General features: G+C 36.8%; 1 protein-coding gene across 7 annotated transcripts in view; it reads left to right on the forward strand.

Annotated features, from left to right (window-relative positions):
• Positions 1-17,932, forward strand: part of CFAP20DC (CFAP20 domain containing) — a 214,337-nt gene that overhangs the window by 152,981 nt on the left and 43,424 nt on the right. For all 7 annotated transcript variants that reach the window (XM_036218854.1, XM_016131665.2, XM_036218849.1 and 4 more), the window contains one exon: positions 8,601-8,804. In XM_036218854.1, the coding sequence (XP_036074747.1) occupies positions 8,601-8,804 (204 nt within the window). The remainder of the gene's footprint in view (positions 1-8,600; positions 8,805-17,932) is intronic.

Below are 17,932 nucleotides of genomic sequence, written 5' to 3' on the forward strand. Positions count from 1 at the left end.
CTTCTGCCAGGTAACACATTGTTATTTTCTCAAGAATACATTAAGAGAGAAAAATATCTAGAAGCAGGACATGCTGTCTCTCCAGTCATTCCTCACCCTCTCTGTGTCTGCCATGTTCCCAGAGCTCAACTATAGATGTGTGGCTTCATGGTTGATGGAGTGAGTTGAACTTGGGCAGGAATAGTAGCATTTCATAAACCATAATGTTCACGATGGTAAGAATGTTTCATTTATTAAATTGGACACTCCTACCAGTTAATAACCTTTGGAAAATGGTCCAATGTATGATGTTTTCTAGAAACTGCACTCTTTCCTTGTCTCTGAAAAAACAAGGTCATTATCTCGGTTGTGTCAACGTACTGCTGGGCATATTGCTGAAGCTACAGAATGTGGTGATTAAATAACATTTGTGCTACCAGTAAAAGTATTTGCATTAAGTGTACAAATTTCCCAAGTAGAACTTACTCCTGCCCCTCTGCCTTCTTTTTGAATATTTTTTCAGTCTAAACTCCTGCCAGTGGTACAGAGTAGTTTGTTCCTTTCACTTTCTTTGTACCTACTGTCTAATTTAGTTGTTGACCAAGGCAAAATGGTCTAGAGTGTGTTAAAATAATTTATAATGGAATTATGGTCCAAAATTTGGGTGATGATTTGGAATCGCAAAAGTCATCAAGACATTTTGATATCTCCATCTCTGAGCAGCCCGATATGCAATGTGCCAGTTACTCTAATGAAGAGCAGCAATTTCAAGTTCTCAAGTTTCAGAAATTGTAGATAGAAAGACAATAAAAATTAAGAGACTATCAGGAGTATGAATCAATGCAAATACATGGTTTGTTTAGCCAACACATTGTAACATTTCACTGTCAGTTCTCCAACATTCTAATCCGAAGGTTGGCATCCTTCTAGTCAGATGTTTATTGGAGAAATCCATCTTCGATGTCTTGGTTTTCCTTATTTTAAATAGGAGTGAGTCATACTTGCCATTTTCCTACTTTATGTAAGAGGTGCTAGGCTAACAATATTTCCTAAACACATTGAGATCCTTGATTAAGAACCTTGTTTGTGACTGTAAGGATTTGGGACATTTGCCATGTATCAGGCCCTCTACAAAGTGTTCCTCATTTTATCTCCAGTCTCCATATCCACCCCTCTTGAGAGGCCTTACTAATTCCTGTCTGACAGATAAGGAAGCAGAGAAGCTTTAGCTTGTTTACATCTAATAAGTGACAGAACAGAGTCAAACCCAGGATTTTTGGTGAGAAAAGCCGATGCATCTCCCACCACTCTAGACACCCCCTCCCAACCAAATTAAAGGCCACTGACAAAATTCTGTGATCATGTGGCAACTTAACTTCTGTTGCCACTTTAAGCTCTACAGTAACATGCAGAAACACACACAGATGTTGGTCTATCTGTCATTACTGTATTACAACCAAACTGTTTTACAGTCTAAAACAGTTCACTCTTACTCTAAGTTATCATCTTCCCATTCTAGAACCATCAGTTGGCTTACCTCTACTATTTTCATTTCTACAAGCAGTTTCTGTAACTGTTTTCCTCCTGATTCTTTAAGTATTTTAAGCTACTATTTATTGAATGGCTATTAAACAATACTACAGTCACCTTATAGAGGGCATATCCTTGAATATAACATAAAACCAGTGTAATTTGGTTTTAATAGATTCATTCCAGTGTATAGTTTATCGTTAAACTCAGGAAGTACCTTGAACTCAGAAGATAGGTGCTGGAAATTACAAATTCTTTATCAACTCACTTTGAGCTTAATAAGAAGAGGTTAACTTTGTTTGCCAGAGAATTCTCTCTGAAAATTAGCATGCTGACTAAACAGGCAAAATGTATGAAAGTATATTTCTTTATTTTTTTAGGTCATAGATAAAAAGGGTATTCTATGTAAATATAGCACATCAATATAAAAATCTTTTTTTTAATCCTTTCTTGCCCCACCCCACCCCTAAAAAAGAGTCACATATATGAGATAGTTATCTCTTTACAAGGAGTTTTGCCACTATTGGGTTTAACTACCCAAGAATTCTCTACCTGAGACATTCTTAAGGAATTAGTATGCATTAATAATGAAGTATAGATTAAGTCAAAGTTGTAAAGTGTCTCCAGGTCATAAGCTGAAACATTGGTGACAGACATTTCAGAGGCAGCATTGGAGCTGGTTACACCTAGGTCCACAAGAATGCCATTGACGTAAAACATGATCTAGATTCTGACCAGTTGGTTCTTTCTAACGACTGACTCCTGATTTATGTTGTGTAAATTCCATCCCTTAAATTTAGCAAAGTTTTTCAAGTTGTTCTGTGGTGCTATCTTTAAGTTTTGATTTATTTCTTTGCATGGTGAAACTCATGCTGGAAGATACCATATATTGTGAATGAGTTATGTGCTCAGATATGTGTCACAATTCACGTTTGTGGCTTCTGTCTTCTCTTCATTCTTGTTAATGGGCCTGTGTCCCCAATGAATCAGGAAAAACTTTTGTGTGGATACGTTCCTGAGGGATCTAAAACAAGTCTTCAAGGAGTGCTAGTTGGTGAAGAGACACCCTGGAACACTAATTTACCATCAGCTATTATTTAAAATGTCAGTGTAGAAATTAAACACTGTCTGCAAATAGCAATAGGGAGAAGATTAATCATCAAATTAAACGCCAATTAAAGTTTAAAATTAGCTTTGGAAAATAGACTACTATGACTTTTCTTGCTGTCATGTCAGGGTTCAAAAACACTTCCAAAACTTTCTAATTACAGCTTCAAAATTCTTAATAATAAATACAAATTTAAACTACCAATGACACTGACTGTGCAGCCACATTTACAAAATCCATCTTTTTAACCTACTAAGACAGTCCAGAGTAAGGTGCCAATAACCACTTCCCAGGAACTTTGTTTGTGAGTCTTAGATTTTATTTTTCTTCTTCTTGGTCACAGAGAGTATGCATATCATAAACATATACTTTGATGAATTTTCACAAACTGAACAAACCCATGTGACCATCACCCAGATCAAAAAAGAGAATAACACCAGCACCCCAGAAGCCTTATTGTGCTCTCTCCCTGTCACTACCCTTGTCACCGTCCCCTCTCAATCCACCCCCGATCCCCAAGACTATTTTTACCAGTGTATACCCTTGTGTCTGGTTTCCCTCACTTAGCATTTTGCTTGTGAGATTCAGTATATCACTCATCTCATTGGAATATAGTGTGCTACTATGTGACTATCACACCGTTTGTTCATTTATTTATTGCTGGGCATTTGTGTAGTTTCCATTTGGAAACTATTAAAAATGTGTTCTGCTGGACTCACAGACTTTCCTCATGACTTGAGTGGGGAAGTAGAAGCCATTTGGTGTTATGGGGTTTAGATTAAATTTCCATTCTTGTTACTTTGGGACCAGGATAACTGATTTCATTTCTAAAATGATGTATATTTCTAGTCTAATGCCTCCTATGATTATACAGTCCTTATTCATAGCTCGCCCCCATGTTTTCCTGCCATATCATCCTTCTTATTCTTCAAGGCCAAGCTGAGAGACCATCTCCTCCTTGAAGCCTTGACTGAACCTACGAGAAGTGGCCTCTCTCTCTTTTTAACGTCAGTCTATATCTCCCTTTTCTAACATTGCCTTTTATATTATATTCTGTTGTAACAACCAACACCCTCTTTAAGTCGTGCTGTAACTTAAGAGAATAGAAAGAGTCAGGAATTGTTTGGTAAACCTTTTATTATGAGTTTCTGCAACATGATGTCCCCTATGCTGTGGGTATCAGGCACTGTCACCGTGCAAACCTGATTCAGAATGAGAGTCTCAGCAATTTTACAGGTTCCAGGAGGAGAATTACAACCCAATTTTCTCCCAATTTTATGACACTCTTGTCCATATAGAATAGAATGAGTTTCTTTGTCTGGTTTTATTAACCCATAGCCATGTCTCATTTTGGGTCTGTGCCACCATTGTAAACTTAGCCTTGTGTCACCCACATTTCAGTAGAATTGGTTCTTATCTGAGGCTCACAAAATTCTATAGGCAGATGTTTGATCAATTAAGCTAATCTGCCTTAAAATCTTGAGAAGAGAAATTAAGCAAAAAGCATCAAGTCGAAAGGTTATTATTGTTTGTTGTGTTTTATTATTTTGCTGGAGTTACCAGTTTTCCTTTTAATCATTATCAAAGTTCTGTTTGATTATTAATACTATACCTTCATATATGCTACCTTATTTTATACTTATTTCTTTATAGCTCTTAATTGCCCTACTAAATGATAAGGCCTGTGAAAGCAGGAGCAACATTTTACTTGTCTTTGTCCCCTCACTGTCTTAGGCTCCTAATAGTGACTGAAGAAAGATCGGTGAAAATGAAAAGCTTGAATGGCTTCATGGGGGAAGGACTTGCCTGGGAATCGGAGAACAGCTGAATTACATAGCCCTGAGCCCATTACTTTTTCCTAAAACAAATCTGATTGATAATGTCTCCCCTCTTTCCTACAAGGATATTTTGAGATAAAATTGGGTTATACATAGCATTTTGAGCCTTTCAGGGATAAAATTACAGAAGGCACTTTGCCTCTCAGCAGTTGCATAATTTAGTTAGATGACGTCTTGTGCTGGAGTCCACTTTAATGTGAAGACTTTATTGCAAGCCTTTAAAATAATTAGTGAATGATTTAGCCTTTCTAGTGATTTAGAAATGGTTTAAAGGATTGCAAATCAAGAATGTATCAGGGGACTATGTAATTACCTGTCTCTGCCACCAGTTGCTCTATTCATGACCCTGGAGAAAGTCGTTTCTTTCTCTCTTGCTCATTTTTGGCTGCCCCTTCCAGGGTGTTGTCAGAAAACACTATTACTACTGTATGAAATAAAATCATAGAAATATAGAGTTCTAAGCAAACTTAGCACCACAGTTCCTGGCACATAATAGGGTCTCAGTAAGTATTTGTGGAATAAATTAAAGAATGAATCAATCTATTTTCACCAACATGGATTACTGCAGAGTTCCAGCCAGCTATTATTTTCCCAGTCTCTGCTTCTGCCCTGCCAGCGATGGAGAGAATTCACCCCCTCCGAAGGCCACTCATTGCGTTCGTCAACAAATTTAATTACCCTCAAATGCCACCTTAGACTTCTGTGAGGCTTTTTCTAATGCTACTGAGAAGGTAGTCCCTGCTGTGCTGTATTCCTCTTAGTCCTATCGCTGTTGTAGTTTTGATCATGGCACATTCGAATACTCTGATTTATAACACCTGTTATGCCCTCCTTTCTAGACTCTGAGTTCCATGAGGACAGAAGTGTCTTATTTTCTCTTTACTCCCAGCATAGTACTAGCATAGTACATGGAAGACTGGATGGAAAAGGATAGAGAAAATGAGAATAATAAGTATAACAAAGAGCATATGTATTGATTGCCATCTCAGTGGTCTCCTAAGAGGATTGTACGCACCCTAGAAAATATGTACCAAAAATAATCCATTGGGCTTCAGGAAGAAAAATTTTAAGCTATTTCCTTTTATCTTTTTAAGCTCAACCATTTTTATTTCTATTTTTTATGTATGTTTTATACTATACATACTATTTTAATATAGTTGTACATGTGTTTAAAAACAACCACATAACAGAAGGTACATACTCAAACATTTTCTGATGAAGGTATAAGTCATAAGTTTGGAGACCCTTAGTTTGTCAGGTACTATGCTAAGCATTTGGTATACATTATTTCAATTAGGCAACCGAAAATTCCATGAGGTATATATGATGGTTCCATTTCACAGATGAAGCTGAGACATAGAGAGGTTAGGTAATTTGCCTGAGCATATACAACTAGTAAATGGTAGAACTGGGGCTGAGACTCAAATCTGTCTGGCTTAATCACTGCTCCATTCTCTCTTGCTTTTTTGTCACAGCACCTAGGGTTGTACCTTAGGCACAATACAGGCTTATAGATTAAATAAATAAATCGAAGGGATGGATTAATCTACTAAATATTAAAGCTTTCTTAAGAAAAATTGTAAAAATGAAAATAAAATTTGCTTTTTCATTGCAAAAGCATGTATTGGCTATGACAAACCAAATAACATACCTATGTGACACATTAAAATGTTTAGTTCTATTTCTTAACAGAAAAACTGAAGTGAAAGACAGCAAGATACTTGATCACTGTTGAGCCTAAAGTCAAGCGACTGGTTTTGTTTTCACATCTGATTACTGAACTACTTTTTTTATTGAGATACAATTTATATGCCATAAAAATTCACCCTTTTAAGGTGTACAGTTCAGAAGTTATTAGTACGTTCACAAAATTCTGTAACCATCACCACAACCTAATTTCAGAACATTTGTACCACTCTGAAGGGAAACCCCATACCCATTGGTAGTCACCCCCTATTCCCTCTCTCCCCAGCCGCTAGCAGCCACAAATCTGCTTTATGTCTCCTGTATGTGCATATCCTGGACGTTTCGTATAAAGGGACACACAGAATCTGTGACAATTTGTCTCTGGCTTCTTTTACTTAGTATAATGTTTTTAAGGTTTATACATGTTGTAACATGTATCAGTACTTCATTACTCTTTATGTCTATTTTTCATTATGTGGATAAAGAAAAATATTTATTAGCTGGTGGACATTTGGTTGTTTCCACTTTTTTGCTATGATAAGTAATGCTGCTATGAAACATTCATGCACAAGTTTTTTGTATGAACGTATTTTCAGTTCTCTTAGGTATATACCCAGGAGTCAATTGCTGGGCCACATGGCCCATATTTAGCATTTTGAGGAACTGCCAAACTGATTTCCATAGTGGCTGCAGCATTGTATATTGACACGAAGAATGCAGATTCCAATTTCCCCATGTCTTCACCAACACTTGTTACTGTCTATCTTTTGTATTATAACGGTCCTAGTGGGTGTAAATGATATCTCGTTGATTTGTATTTCTCTAATGACGATGATGTTGAGCATTTCTTCTTGTGTTTATTGTTCCCTAGTTATTTCTTTTCAATTTAAATTATTTCTATTTTTCTTTTTTATTTTTAGTGTTTTTCATCATAATATAAATTTTGTTCTTTTTCTTGTGATATCTGTTTTGTTCTATGAACTCTCAAAGCATATTAAATACTAATAAAATCTCCTCTTAAAGATTGCATGGCCTCTCAGGGCGCCAAGCTCCTGGAGCCATGAACTGTAAGGATTTAACTGAGTCTTCGCTGGCAAGTTTCCAGAAAATCTCCACATCACATTATTAGATCACAAGCTGTCATAACCCCCAAATAATGCTGATGGTGATGCTTTATTAAAAAGCTTTTAATGTCATAGAAATACCAAGAACTTTTTTCAAAATTATATTTTCTTAAACTTGCACATCCCTGTGATGCAGAAAGGAATAGAAAGCAGATGTCTTAAAGCAGATTCGAGAAAGTAATTGTAGAAGTTAGAATGTCTAAAAACTTCTCATGTGTTGTAGAAAAAAAAATTTTTTGAGCACAACCAATGCTTTCAGATGTACTAGAAAATTCCAAGATTGTTCTAAGTTATATATCAGTCCTGGGTATAAATCACACTGTTCATTAACAATGCTAACATTTTAGCAATGTTGAAATTAATGTTAGCCAATTTGGTTTAAGCCACAGACAAAGGAAATGTTTTGAAAATTCCATATGCCAATTTCTTCCCTGTATAGTGAAAGAATATTTATATTAGCCTCTAAAGATTTGTGGTACCATTTTTGAAAAAAAATGTGCCTGACATTACATATATAGTAAAGTCCATATTAGTAAAAGTGTTTATCGTAGCTGTGAGGTCTTTCTGGCTTTCAATCCTTACATGTTCCCATCTTAAATCCATATTTTATTTGATGGCTTTTCACAGCATTAGTCATTCTTAGTCTTACTGTAAATTGAATGTATTTGGTTATAACGTTAACAATGATGAAATTCATCAATTGTCTTGTAAACTGGACATTTTTATGGGAAGCAATTTTTCTTTTTCAAAACCTATTTTGAATTTTTATTTAGTCAATCCTCAAATACTGGTTGAGCATCAGACATGGGAAGTACAATAGGACTAAGACAGTCATGGTGCTTCCTTTGTACAGCCCATAGACTGACTACCTGTGAACCCCAAAACCAATTACATAACTGTAATTGCAATAGATGTTAAAAATTAACACTATAAGATTCTACGAGAGTACATAATACAGAAGAGCTGACCTGGTTTGTGGTTGTCAGAAAAGGATTCCCCAAAGAAGTGACACATAATTTGGAACCTAAAAAATGCCTAAGAGTTAGTCAGCACATGGAGCTCAGGGGGCTAACATGTACACAGGCACTAAGGCAGACAAAAGTTTGATGCTTTGGAGGATCCTAACAAAGGACAGTATGGCTGACATGTCAGGAGCAAAAAGACAAGGTGAGGCAGATGGAATAGGCATTGTATAAAGGCTTGGTAAAGATCTGGCCTCTGTCAGTGGGAGCCATAGAGGAGTTTAGGGCTGTGTAGTAGCTTTTGTCGGTAGCCAGTAAAATTAAGAAAGGTCAAGTGACCCTTTGCTCTGTCACTTTTTTCTTTCCCGATCAGGAATATGACTGGAGAAACTATCAGCCCAGCCAAATGAGTGAATCTGAGTTGCAAATGCTGGCAAGCCTCCGGCGGCAACAGAATGAAGAACAAGAGGATGCTGGAGCTTCCCATGTCCTGAGTGCATCCCAGGTTGACAACTGTAATGTCAGCATAAGTACCAGCAGTGACGACACAACCACCTGGAACTCCTGCCTGCCACCTGTGAGTCCAGGGCTTTGCGTCTTTGTTTATTGCCTTAAGTAGGAGAAAGCTTTTTTCTAACAAAGTGTGGCCTTGCCTGGGAAAACCAGGGCCAAAATGAGAACACTCCTAGGGGAAATATTCAGAACCCACTCTGAAACAGTCTTTTAGGTGTGGGGGTATTGCCTTTTATTAAATAGACTTATTTACTGTCAGATAATATACGTTGTGTTGTGATGTATAGAACCATACACAGAGAGAAAAAATAATAATTTTACTCTGGGCATCCTATTGGATCCGCAGCTCCTAGTACAAGCTCTGGCACATAGGACAGGCTCGATATGTGTTAAATAAATATTCGTTAAATGAATGAACACAGAGGAAGAGACTGTAGGTATACTTAGTATTGCTTGGATTTGAGTGCAATAAAGAACCTTCTATAGAAGTCACCAGATTTTACTGACCCCTCCCTGCGCCTAAGAGCCATGATAGACACTGCAGAACCGTTATTGGCTTATATTTTCCCATCTGCTTATACAGTTAAAGCACTTTTAAATATGGCCCATCATCCTCACTTTGGACCAGCAGAGGAGCTGGAGCAGGTCAAAGTCTTCCTGTTTTTCAGCTGAAGAAACTAAATCCTGGGTCCAGCCTTCCACAGCTGGCCAGTGTTGTGTCCCAGAACAGAGCTCAGTGTTGTGACTCAGTCCATTCTCCAACATACTGTCCTCAAGGATATACCGGCTTAACTGGAAAGACAAAACAGAAACATCGACAGGACAGTCCTGTACAGCACAAGAGATGTCATAAGGCAGAGTAATAAAATCATTTTAAAATAATGGTAATTAAGCACCAAGAGACACTTTAAGACTGGCATAGGCCCAAGGAACATTTACCTATAAGGCCACATTCTACATCAGATCAAACATATTAAAATGCACTTTCATCCAGCAATAAATATAACATTCTTACTATGTGGTTTTTGAAAGGAAATATAAAATCGTGTAACTTTGATTCATATTTATATAAAATATGTAGAGATTGAGTTCAAATAGATAAATTATGTATTTAGTATTTAATTAAATATGTATTAATTTTGCAATTTTCTCTTTGAATTTTAAAGCTAATTTTTTTTCAGGTCTCCAATATCTTTGTAGATCTTAGTAATTTCAGAGTCCCTGGCACTAGACCTTACATGTGTTATCTAATTTACTCCTCACTGCTGTTCTACGTGGGAAGCACTATCGAGTTCCTATTTCAAGACAGGAACAATGAGGCCCTTGAGTAAAGTGATTCAGAACTAGCATGACACTCGAGTCTGAGATCCTAACACCGTGATATGATGACTTCTTGATATGTGACTCAGTTGTCAAATGAGTGCTATGGATATCCACCAAAAGGAGAGATTTCTGCTCTGGAGACAACTTACAAGTCTTATTGGAGGAGGAATTCAAATCGGCTCTGAAGAGATGTGGGGGGAATGCTGTTAATTTTTCATTAGTGTTCTTTGTCCCCACCTGGTGCACCCTCCAGGTTTTTCTTGCCTTAGGTTCATTAAATTGAATGACCAACCACACATGATGCCTCAAGCGCCTTTGGTGCCAAAGAGCATCTTTCTACCCAGAAAAAGTACCCTGTGTTCTGGTTACTCAGAGAATCCTTGTAACCAGAGCTAAGTACGTAAGAGTAGGTACAGATTTTTGCCAGTGCAGTTTACAATGGAACTGAAACATTGCCTTTCTTATAAAATATTCCTCAGCAGTCATTTAAACCAAAAAAAAAAAAAAAAGAAAGAGAACAGTGGCCTCCTGAACGAGCTCATTCTATCGTGAAGTAGCTCAGAGCCCAACCTTACAAAGGGCAAGCTGAGGAATGATTATTTATGGACTGAAAAGGCTGAAATCTTGGTTGCCCTGGATACAGTGTTCTCATCACTGTCCTGTTCTAGCAAGGACTGAAGTCCTCACGCATGACAACTACTCCACTCCAAAAGTATACGGCCAAAAATAACGCCATCGGCAATGAACTTGATAACCCCTCTATTTGACCAAATGAGAAATTGAAAACAGGCTATTTTTTAGACAGAGGAAATAATTTAAAAACCTACCTTTGGTATTCAGAAAATATGTTTAATATTGCATCGAATTCAGTCTATTTCAGTATTGGAACTATCACCAAATGGAAAATTGCATTCCTTAATGAACTTCTGCATCTTGTTGCTCATACAGAGTTTAAATAGAGCAATTTGCAAGAACCGTTGCTGTGTTTCTGAGAGCTCACACCTTTCCCTCTAGAAGAAATGAAAGAACTTATAACTTTATTATAATAATATCCTGCTTTTTTTGTATCTCAGTTATGGCGCCCCCATCTGTGTGGGCACTCAAGCCAGAAATTTGGAAGACACCTCCACTTCTTCCACTCCTTCATTTTCCATACCCAGGTGGTCTCTGAATCCTAAGAATCCTCTCTACTTTTTCTGTCTGAACTCTCCTTAACTAATACCATAGCCTTGGCACTTTGTTTTTTATCCAAATTTCTTCAATGGTCTCCCAATACCTCTGTGCCTCTGGTTCAAGCATCATGGCCTGATGGTTAGGAACATCTACTGTGAAGTCATATTGCCAAGGTTCAAATCCAAGCTGTGACCTTGTGAAGTGCTTGGCACTGTATCTGAGACATAATAAGCATTTAATAAATAAAGGTTAGTTGTCATTGTTAGTATCATTATTATTCACACTAGTGATCTTTCTAAAGCCCGGATCTGATCTTACCTCTTCCCTGCATAAAGCCCTCTCATAACATTGCCTTTTTAGTTCGGCATACAGGCCCCCCACAATCTGAGACCTGCCCCTTTCTCTAGTCTCACCTCTCACTGCTCACCACCTCTTCACTCAGACTTTAGTCCTAGTTGTGATACCCTAAATGTACTCTGCACATATCCTTGTATCTTGTATCTGATTATCTCTCAAGTCCCAAGGCCTTCTGTAGCCCTTTTCCAGGCCTTGTTGTGAGAGACAGACTTCGCTTTCGCCACTAGAGCCAGGAATATCTCCATGATGACTCCACAACCTGGCTTGTCTGTCTCACATTAAATCATTCCACATTTTTTTTTTTTTTGAGTGGTACAACATGCTGTGGACTATGCTGGGGATACAAATAAAACTTTGCCCAGTCTTGAGATGGTCATCAAATTGGAGGGAATCAGAGCATAAACAGTTCACTATAAGTCAGGGTAGTGAGTGATAATAGAAGAAAGAGTATTGGCAACATGTGAGAGAAAGTAATTAATTATACCTGTTGGTTTCAGGATGTTTCACAGAGAAAACTACAGTTAAGCCAGAGTTCAAGAATGGGTACAGGCACCATGTAGAAAGAGAGGGAAAAGAATTCCAAGTTCTGAAAAGGAACAGAAAAAAATCTTTGGTGGTGAGGGTGAAGTCTCTCCTTTAACAAGATAATCTCATCTTAGGGCCTTTGTTACTCTATTACCTCGAGCAGGACTCAAAATGAGTTCTCCCTTCTCTCAGCATCACTACCACCTCCCACCCAATATACATACAGAACTAGCTACTCCATGCTCAAGCTACACTGCGCAGCTTGCCCATCACTGCCATGCCTTTCATCCAGATCATGTCAATCGTGCTGTTGCTCATGCTCTTTCCTCTACCTGGAGACAATCCATTCCTCTTCTCTACCTAGAACACTCCTTTTTTTAAAAAAAAAAAAGGCCCAACTCACATGTCACTGCTTTATGAACCCCTCTTGACCCTCAAACACCCTTGCACAGAATTATTTCTTTCTTCCCTGTGTTCCCATTATCTTTAGGGTCAATAGTAGCACTTGCCACATCAGGTTACCATTGTTACCAATATCCCCCAGCCCTGGTTATGAGCTCCTTGAAGGTGGGACTATGCTGAGCACAAAGCCTGGCATGAGGTCACACTCAGTCACTGCTGGTCGTTAGTGGTTGGTTGAATGAATCAATCAATAATATTAAAATATTCTTTTGGTATGCTTGAATAAATCCTGAATGATGCAGGTAATATCTTACATTCAAAACTTAATAAATGGATATTAAATATATACACAAAGGAAAAATCTCCCTCGGGGCAGGGCTTAATGACCAATAGTTTAAAAGAGATTTAGGCAGGGCACATTCAGTTTAGCACCTTTATTAAGAACTTCACACTCACTGCAGTCTGAAACCAGAAAGCCCATGCAGAGTAAAATGAAGAGTCTTTAGCAAAATCTATTGTGTTTACTACAAGCTTTGCCTCCTCAGCTTCCTCCAGCATCAGTACAGTTCAGAGAAATATATATTGTTTAAAAGGTGTTTAGATATAATAATTTAGTCATTTAAAAGTATAATTAAATGTAACCATATTTTTCATAGCAAATTAGCTTTTATAGGCATCTCATGCTAAAAAAAAAAAAATTAAGCCTATTGGCCTTTGACAGACAAATTTTTCAAAGTTGCTTAGAACCAAATTCAATTAAAATAATTCTTTACAACTTCCGTGGAGACCAGGCTACAAGTAATCAATTTTGGAAGGTTTCTGTTAGGAGTAGCCCTCATGAGATTTAGTCAAAAACTGGGCTCTAGACAGCCATAGGAATGGAGTTAGAAGTTGGTTATAATGGATTTTTAAGTGAATTTTATTTTGGTGAGAGATTTTGATTGACAATAGCATAAAAACCATGTCGTGTGTGTGTGTGTGTGTGTGTGTGTGCATGTGTGTGTGCATGTGCGTGTGCGTGTGTGTGTGTGTGTGGTTTCTATTTTTAAAAAAGGAATAACTATCAATGAAACAGCTTCATGTGATGATCAAAAACTATAGATTCTACATCAGCCAACCTGGGCTCATATCCCAGCTCTGCCATTTAGTGGCACATTCACCTATAAAATGGGAATGATAAAGGGCCTTCTTTATATTGGCATGTTGAGAATTGAAATGAGAGCATGAAATGCATGTGCCCAGTGCCTAACAGAGTAAGCTCATACTAACTGTAATCTGCTGCTCCCCCAAGTTATTCTCCTCAAAGGGCCACTTGAGTGATCGGGAAAGATTTCTAGGACATTGTCCTTTTTTATGACCACTGAGGTTGTAAGGGTGGGCAGAGATTCTGTTGTTCTTATTTTGATGTGAGCTTAACCATTAGAATTCAGACTGACCCCTCAGAGCTTTACAAATAAACTCTCATTATTTCTCTGTCCCACCTCTTACCCAGATTCAAGAAAAGCATGACTCACATGCATACTACCCTATAAGCAGATGCCACAAAGCCATCATTCTTTAGAGATTTCGTAAAACCTAATGTCAAGCACATTAGTCTCTTCAGCTTATTTAAAAAATCAAAAAGACAAAACAAACAAAAAACTTATCACATGCATCCATCAAATGGCATATTGCAGAGCACAATATTTGGAGAAAAATGAGGCAAAATGCACTTAATAAAATTACAAGCAGATGGTGAGGTTCTCAGACAATTTATGTATGGTCTTGATTAACCTTGAATATTACTGCCATTTTCATAGGTTTTACATAACATGAAAATATTGTCTTTACCTTTTAACATGGAAAGATTATCTTATCTCCTGTTCTTTTATTTCGCCTTTACTTTTCTCCCTCACCCAAAATTTCTAGCAGCTTGATCATGGAAAAGCAAAGCTTCTTTTGTATTCACTAGTAGTTAATTTGATACGAATGGAGTTTTTCTGACACTAGTGCATGGCAACAGCGCCACCAAAAGGACGAGTTTCTAAGATCTGTTCCATTTCTTTGCTCATCAGTGTTTTACGTGATGATTGCTAGCTGTTGCATGTCCAATATGTAAGATATTGGCATTTCAGGCTCTTTATAGTTAATAGGTCTTAATTTGTTCTGATCTACGGATTCATTAACTTTAGGTGTAATGAGTTTTCTTTTAATTCTCCTGAACTAGAAAGGTAAGTAGTTGATTGTGCTAAGCTGCAGATAAATCAGATGAGCAGATGTCTTATACCACTATAGAAATGATATACGAAAACTGATATTAGAGTCTGTGTAATATCTGAGCTGTCACGAGAAAATATTGAAATGTGCAAGTTGTTCTGTGTTTAGTGACTATGAAAGTCACCCCATGAAATAAACTTTTCTCATTCTCAGAGTACTGTATATTATATCTTATGTTTGTCCCAAATTTAGCAATGTAGAAAAACTTACTTTTTAAATTTTAAATATATACTACCCTGTCATAACAATTAAATCAAATGAACTTAATTTATGATAAGGAGGTAGTGTTCTATAATTCAAATAAATGTATTTTGAGGCCACTTCTTTTTTTTTCTTTTTTCTTTCTCTCTTTTTTTTTTTTTTTTTTTTTTTTGGCTCAACATAAACTGAACAGATTTTGTTATATTTGTTATTCAAAAACTTAGGTATTCACCACTCTAGGTGAACCCCCGAGCAAGGTTAAGCCCTACAGCCAGTGGTTACTAGGGCAAACTGTGGAATCAGACAGCCTGGATTCAAACTCTGGCTCCAATATTTCCTGGCTGGCATGACCTTGAGTTAACACCCAGTATCTGAATTTCCTCTTCTGTTAGATGAGGTTATTAACCCTTATCTATTTCATAGAATTACTGTGAGGATCAAATGAGATATATCTATCAAGGGTTTAACACAGAGTAGGTGCTCAATAAATATCAGTTACTGCCATTATTATAATTATTTGTAGGTATCGGTTGCTATCCCTTGCTGCTTCTTAGGGTATTCTCTAAATGTGGCTGAGCTACAAAATCAAAAAATCGATTTCATTTTTTTAACTGGTGGTTTCACAGGAGGTTCTGCTACTAGAAATAGTAAAAATACGTTTACTGCTGCATACGTATGGAAACATATCTAATTCCATTTGTGGAGAGAGACATCTGGCTTCAGACAGCCTGTCATATACTCTCCACTCCCACCCCACTATGTTCAGAGAGCTTTTAGAAATCATTAGGCACATTCTCAGTCATTCTTATTTGGGCCTAGGGAAACAAAAAGACCTCGACCAAGTGAAAGTTCTGCCCTTTCAAAGCATCAGAGCAAAGTTACGGGAACTGAGTTATCGTGAAGGAGCTCTTTAGCTGAATCATTCTCATAATCTCTTCTGTCCCTGAGTCTGATCATGAAATTAGGAGACATATACAGAGATAGAGAAATGGGACCACCCAGTTTTGTATGGTACCCACTCAAACGCAAGACTTGTATCCTTCACCAACTGAGTCATTAGCATTTAGGTTTTGTAAGTCAGTTTATAGCAGTAACATGTGTAAGTCAGAATGCTCTGCCATTATAGGCTATTATTAAATTTAAGTTGCTTATTGAATAAAATATTTTGGATTAACAACTTGGTCCTTTGTTTTTGATAGTACAAATTAAGTTAAGGAATCAGGTATTCAGACTGTTATATTGCCTACAATTATTTTCACTAAATATCTTCATTTACCTTTCTATCTATTTACGTCTACAATCCTTACAACTTCAAAAAGTTTCCACTGATTTTTTGTTTCTTTTCTAACACTTAAAAATCATTATAAATGTAAATCTAATAATTGTGTTCTTTTTATTCTTTGTATCGTTGGATCTGTTTTATATAAACATGAGCAAACATGGAAAGAGCCAGTCTATGTAGCCTCAGTGACAGCTGAGTTACAAACAAGTAATATTTCTATTCTCTAGAGGATAGAGTAAGTCATTTTGAAATAAGGGAGTTGGGGCAGGTATAAATAGAATTAATGGTATAAAATTAAGAAAATGGAAATTTTGCTGAATATCAGGACAGTGATGCTTAGAGAGTTATAGAAAAAGTTATCTGAAAGTAACTAGGTTTTTTTTTGTTTTTGTTTTTGTTTTTTTAGTCCATTTACTAGTAGCCTGAGTACAGCTAAAATACTGGACAAATAGTAATGAATGTATTATAGGGAATATTTCTGCATCAGAGTGAGTTGGTCTAGAGAACCAGTTAGGCACTTTGCTTGCTAATCCTTTTTTGCTCTGAAATAATAAAGCCTAAATCATAGAACTAAATTTCACTTGCAAATTGCTAAAAGTGTTATTTCTCCAGTGAGATCAAATATGTCTTAAGACATGTTTTTCCTTCCACTGTTCTCCCAGCTGCTGTTTCTTATTACTGATATGGTGATGCGTTGATATTGGTTCAATAATCAAAATATCTGAATATATTTAAATTCATGGTGCATCATGGATAGTAAGGCTAAGTGACTGATTATCAGACAAGGTGTTTGATTTAAAGTGAAGGAACACTTCTGTGAGATTATTTATAGAGGAAGGCAGTTTACTCTAAAGAATTCACATTACCCATGTCATTAATATTTTAGGACCCATTAAAATAAGGAATATGTGGAAAACAAGGAATATGTGCTCTACATGTATAGGCACCATGGTTGAGCTCAGCACTGTGGGGACACATTATAGGTGAGAAAACCTTAAAGCCATCCCCATTGGGTAAGGAACTAACTAAAGCCCTTTAAATGTATACCAAATTCCAACTTGCAATAAAATGAGAACGTTAAAAATGATTTTCATATTATGATGGCATGGTTATTAACCACATAGGAAAAAATACTTTTTGAGCTTATGTTTGAAAAGAAATTTGTATCGGATATAATGGAATTTTCCCCCTTTATAGATCTAATGTAAAACATCAAGTTCCAATGGGGCAAGTTAAGGCTTACATGGGATGTAGTTGTTTAGATATGTTTTGAAATAGACAGTAACTTAAAGGTTTCTTGCAAAGGGAAAAATTGAGTTTTCACATTTTTGTTGGGTATTGGCAGCACGTTTGCAGCTCATTGATTAATGCTTGAGGTTTTATTATACACTTGGGAAAAATGACCACCTTGACCTAAGATTTACATGTGTAATTCAGTTAATGAACACAGAAGTTATCCTGGCAAACTTAATAATACTGAGATATAAATATATATCCTATATCCTCCAGTCTCTGAGTTATTGCTGATACTGGCCATGCAGCATTAGTTCCACGTGGTATCTTGTTTTGTTTTGCTGTATCTGAAAATATCAATGAATGTTAACAGCATAAAAATTTCACGAGAAGGGGGATTCCACACATGAACTTTCATTACACCATAGGTGCTATCTAGT

This window comes from Rousettus aegyptiacus, unplaced genomic scaffold (assembly GCF_014176215.1).
Source record: "Rousettus aegyptiacus isolate mRouAeg1 unplaced genomic scaffold, mRouAeg1.p scaffold_m13_p_4, whole genome shotgun sequence".
Classification (NCBI taxonomy): Eukaryota; Metazoa; Chordata; class Mammalia; order Chiroptera; family Pteropodidae; genus Rousettus; species Rousettus aegyptiacus.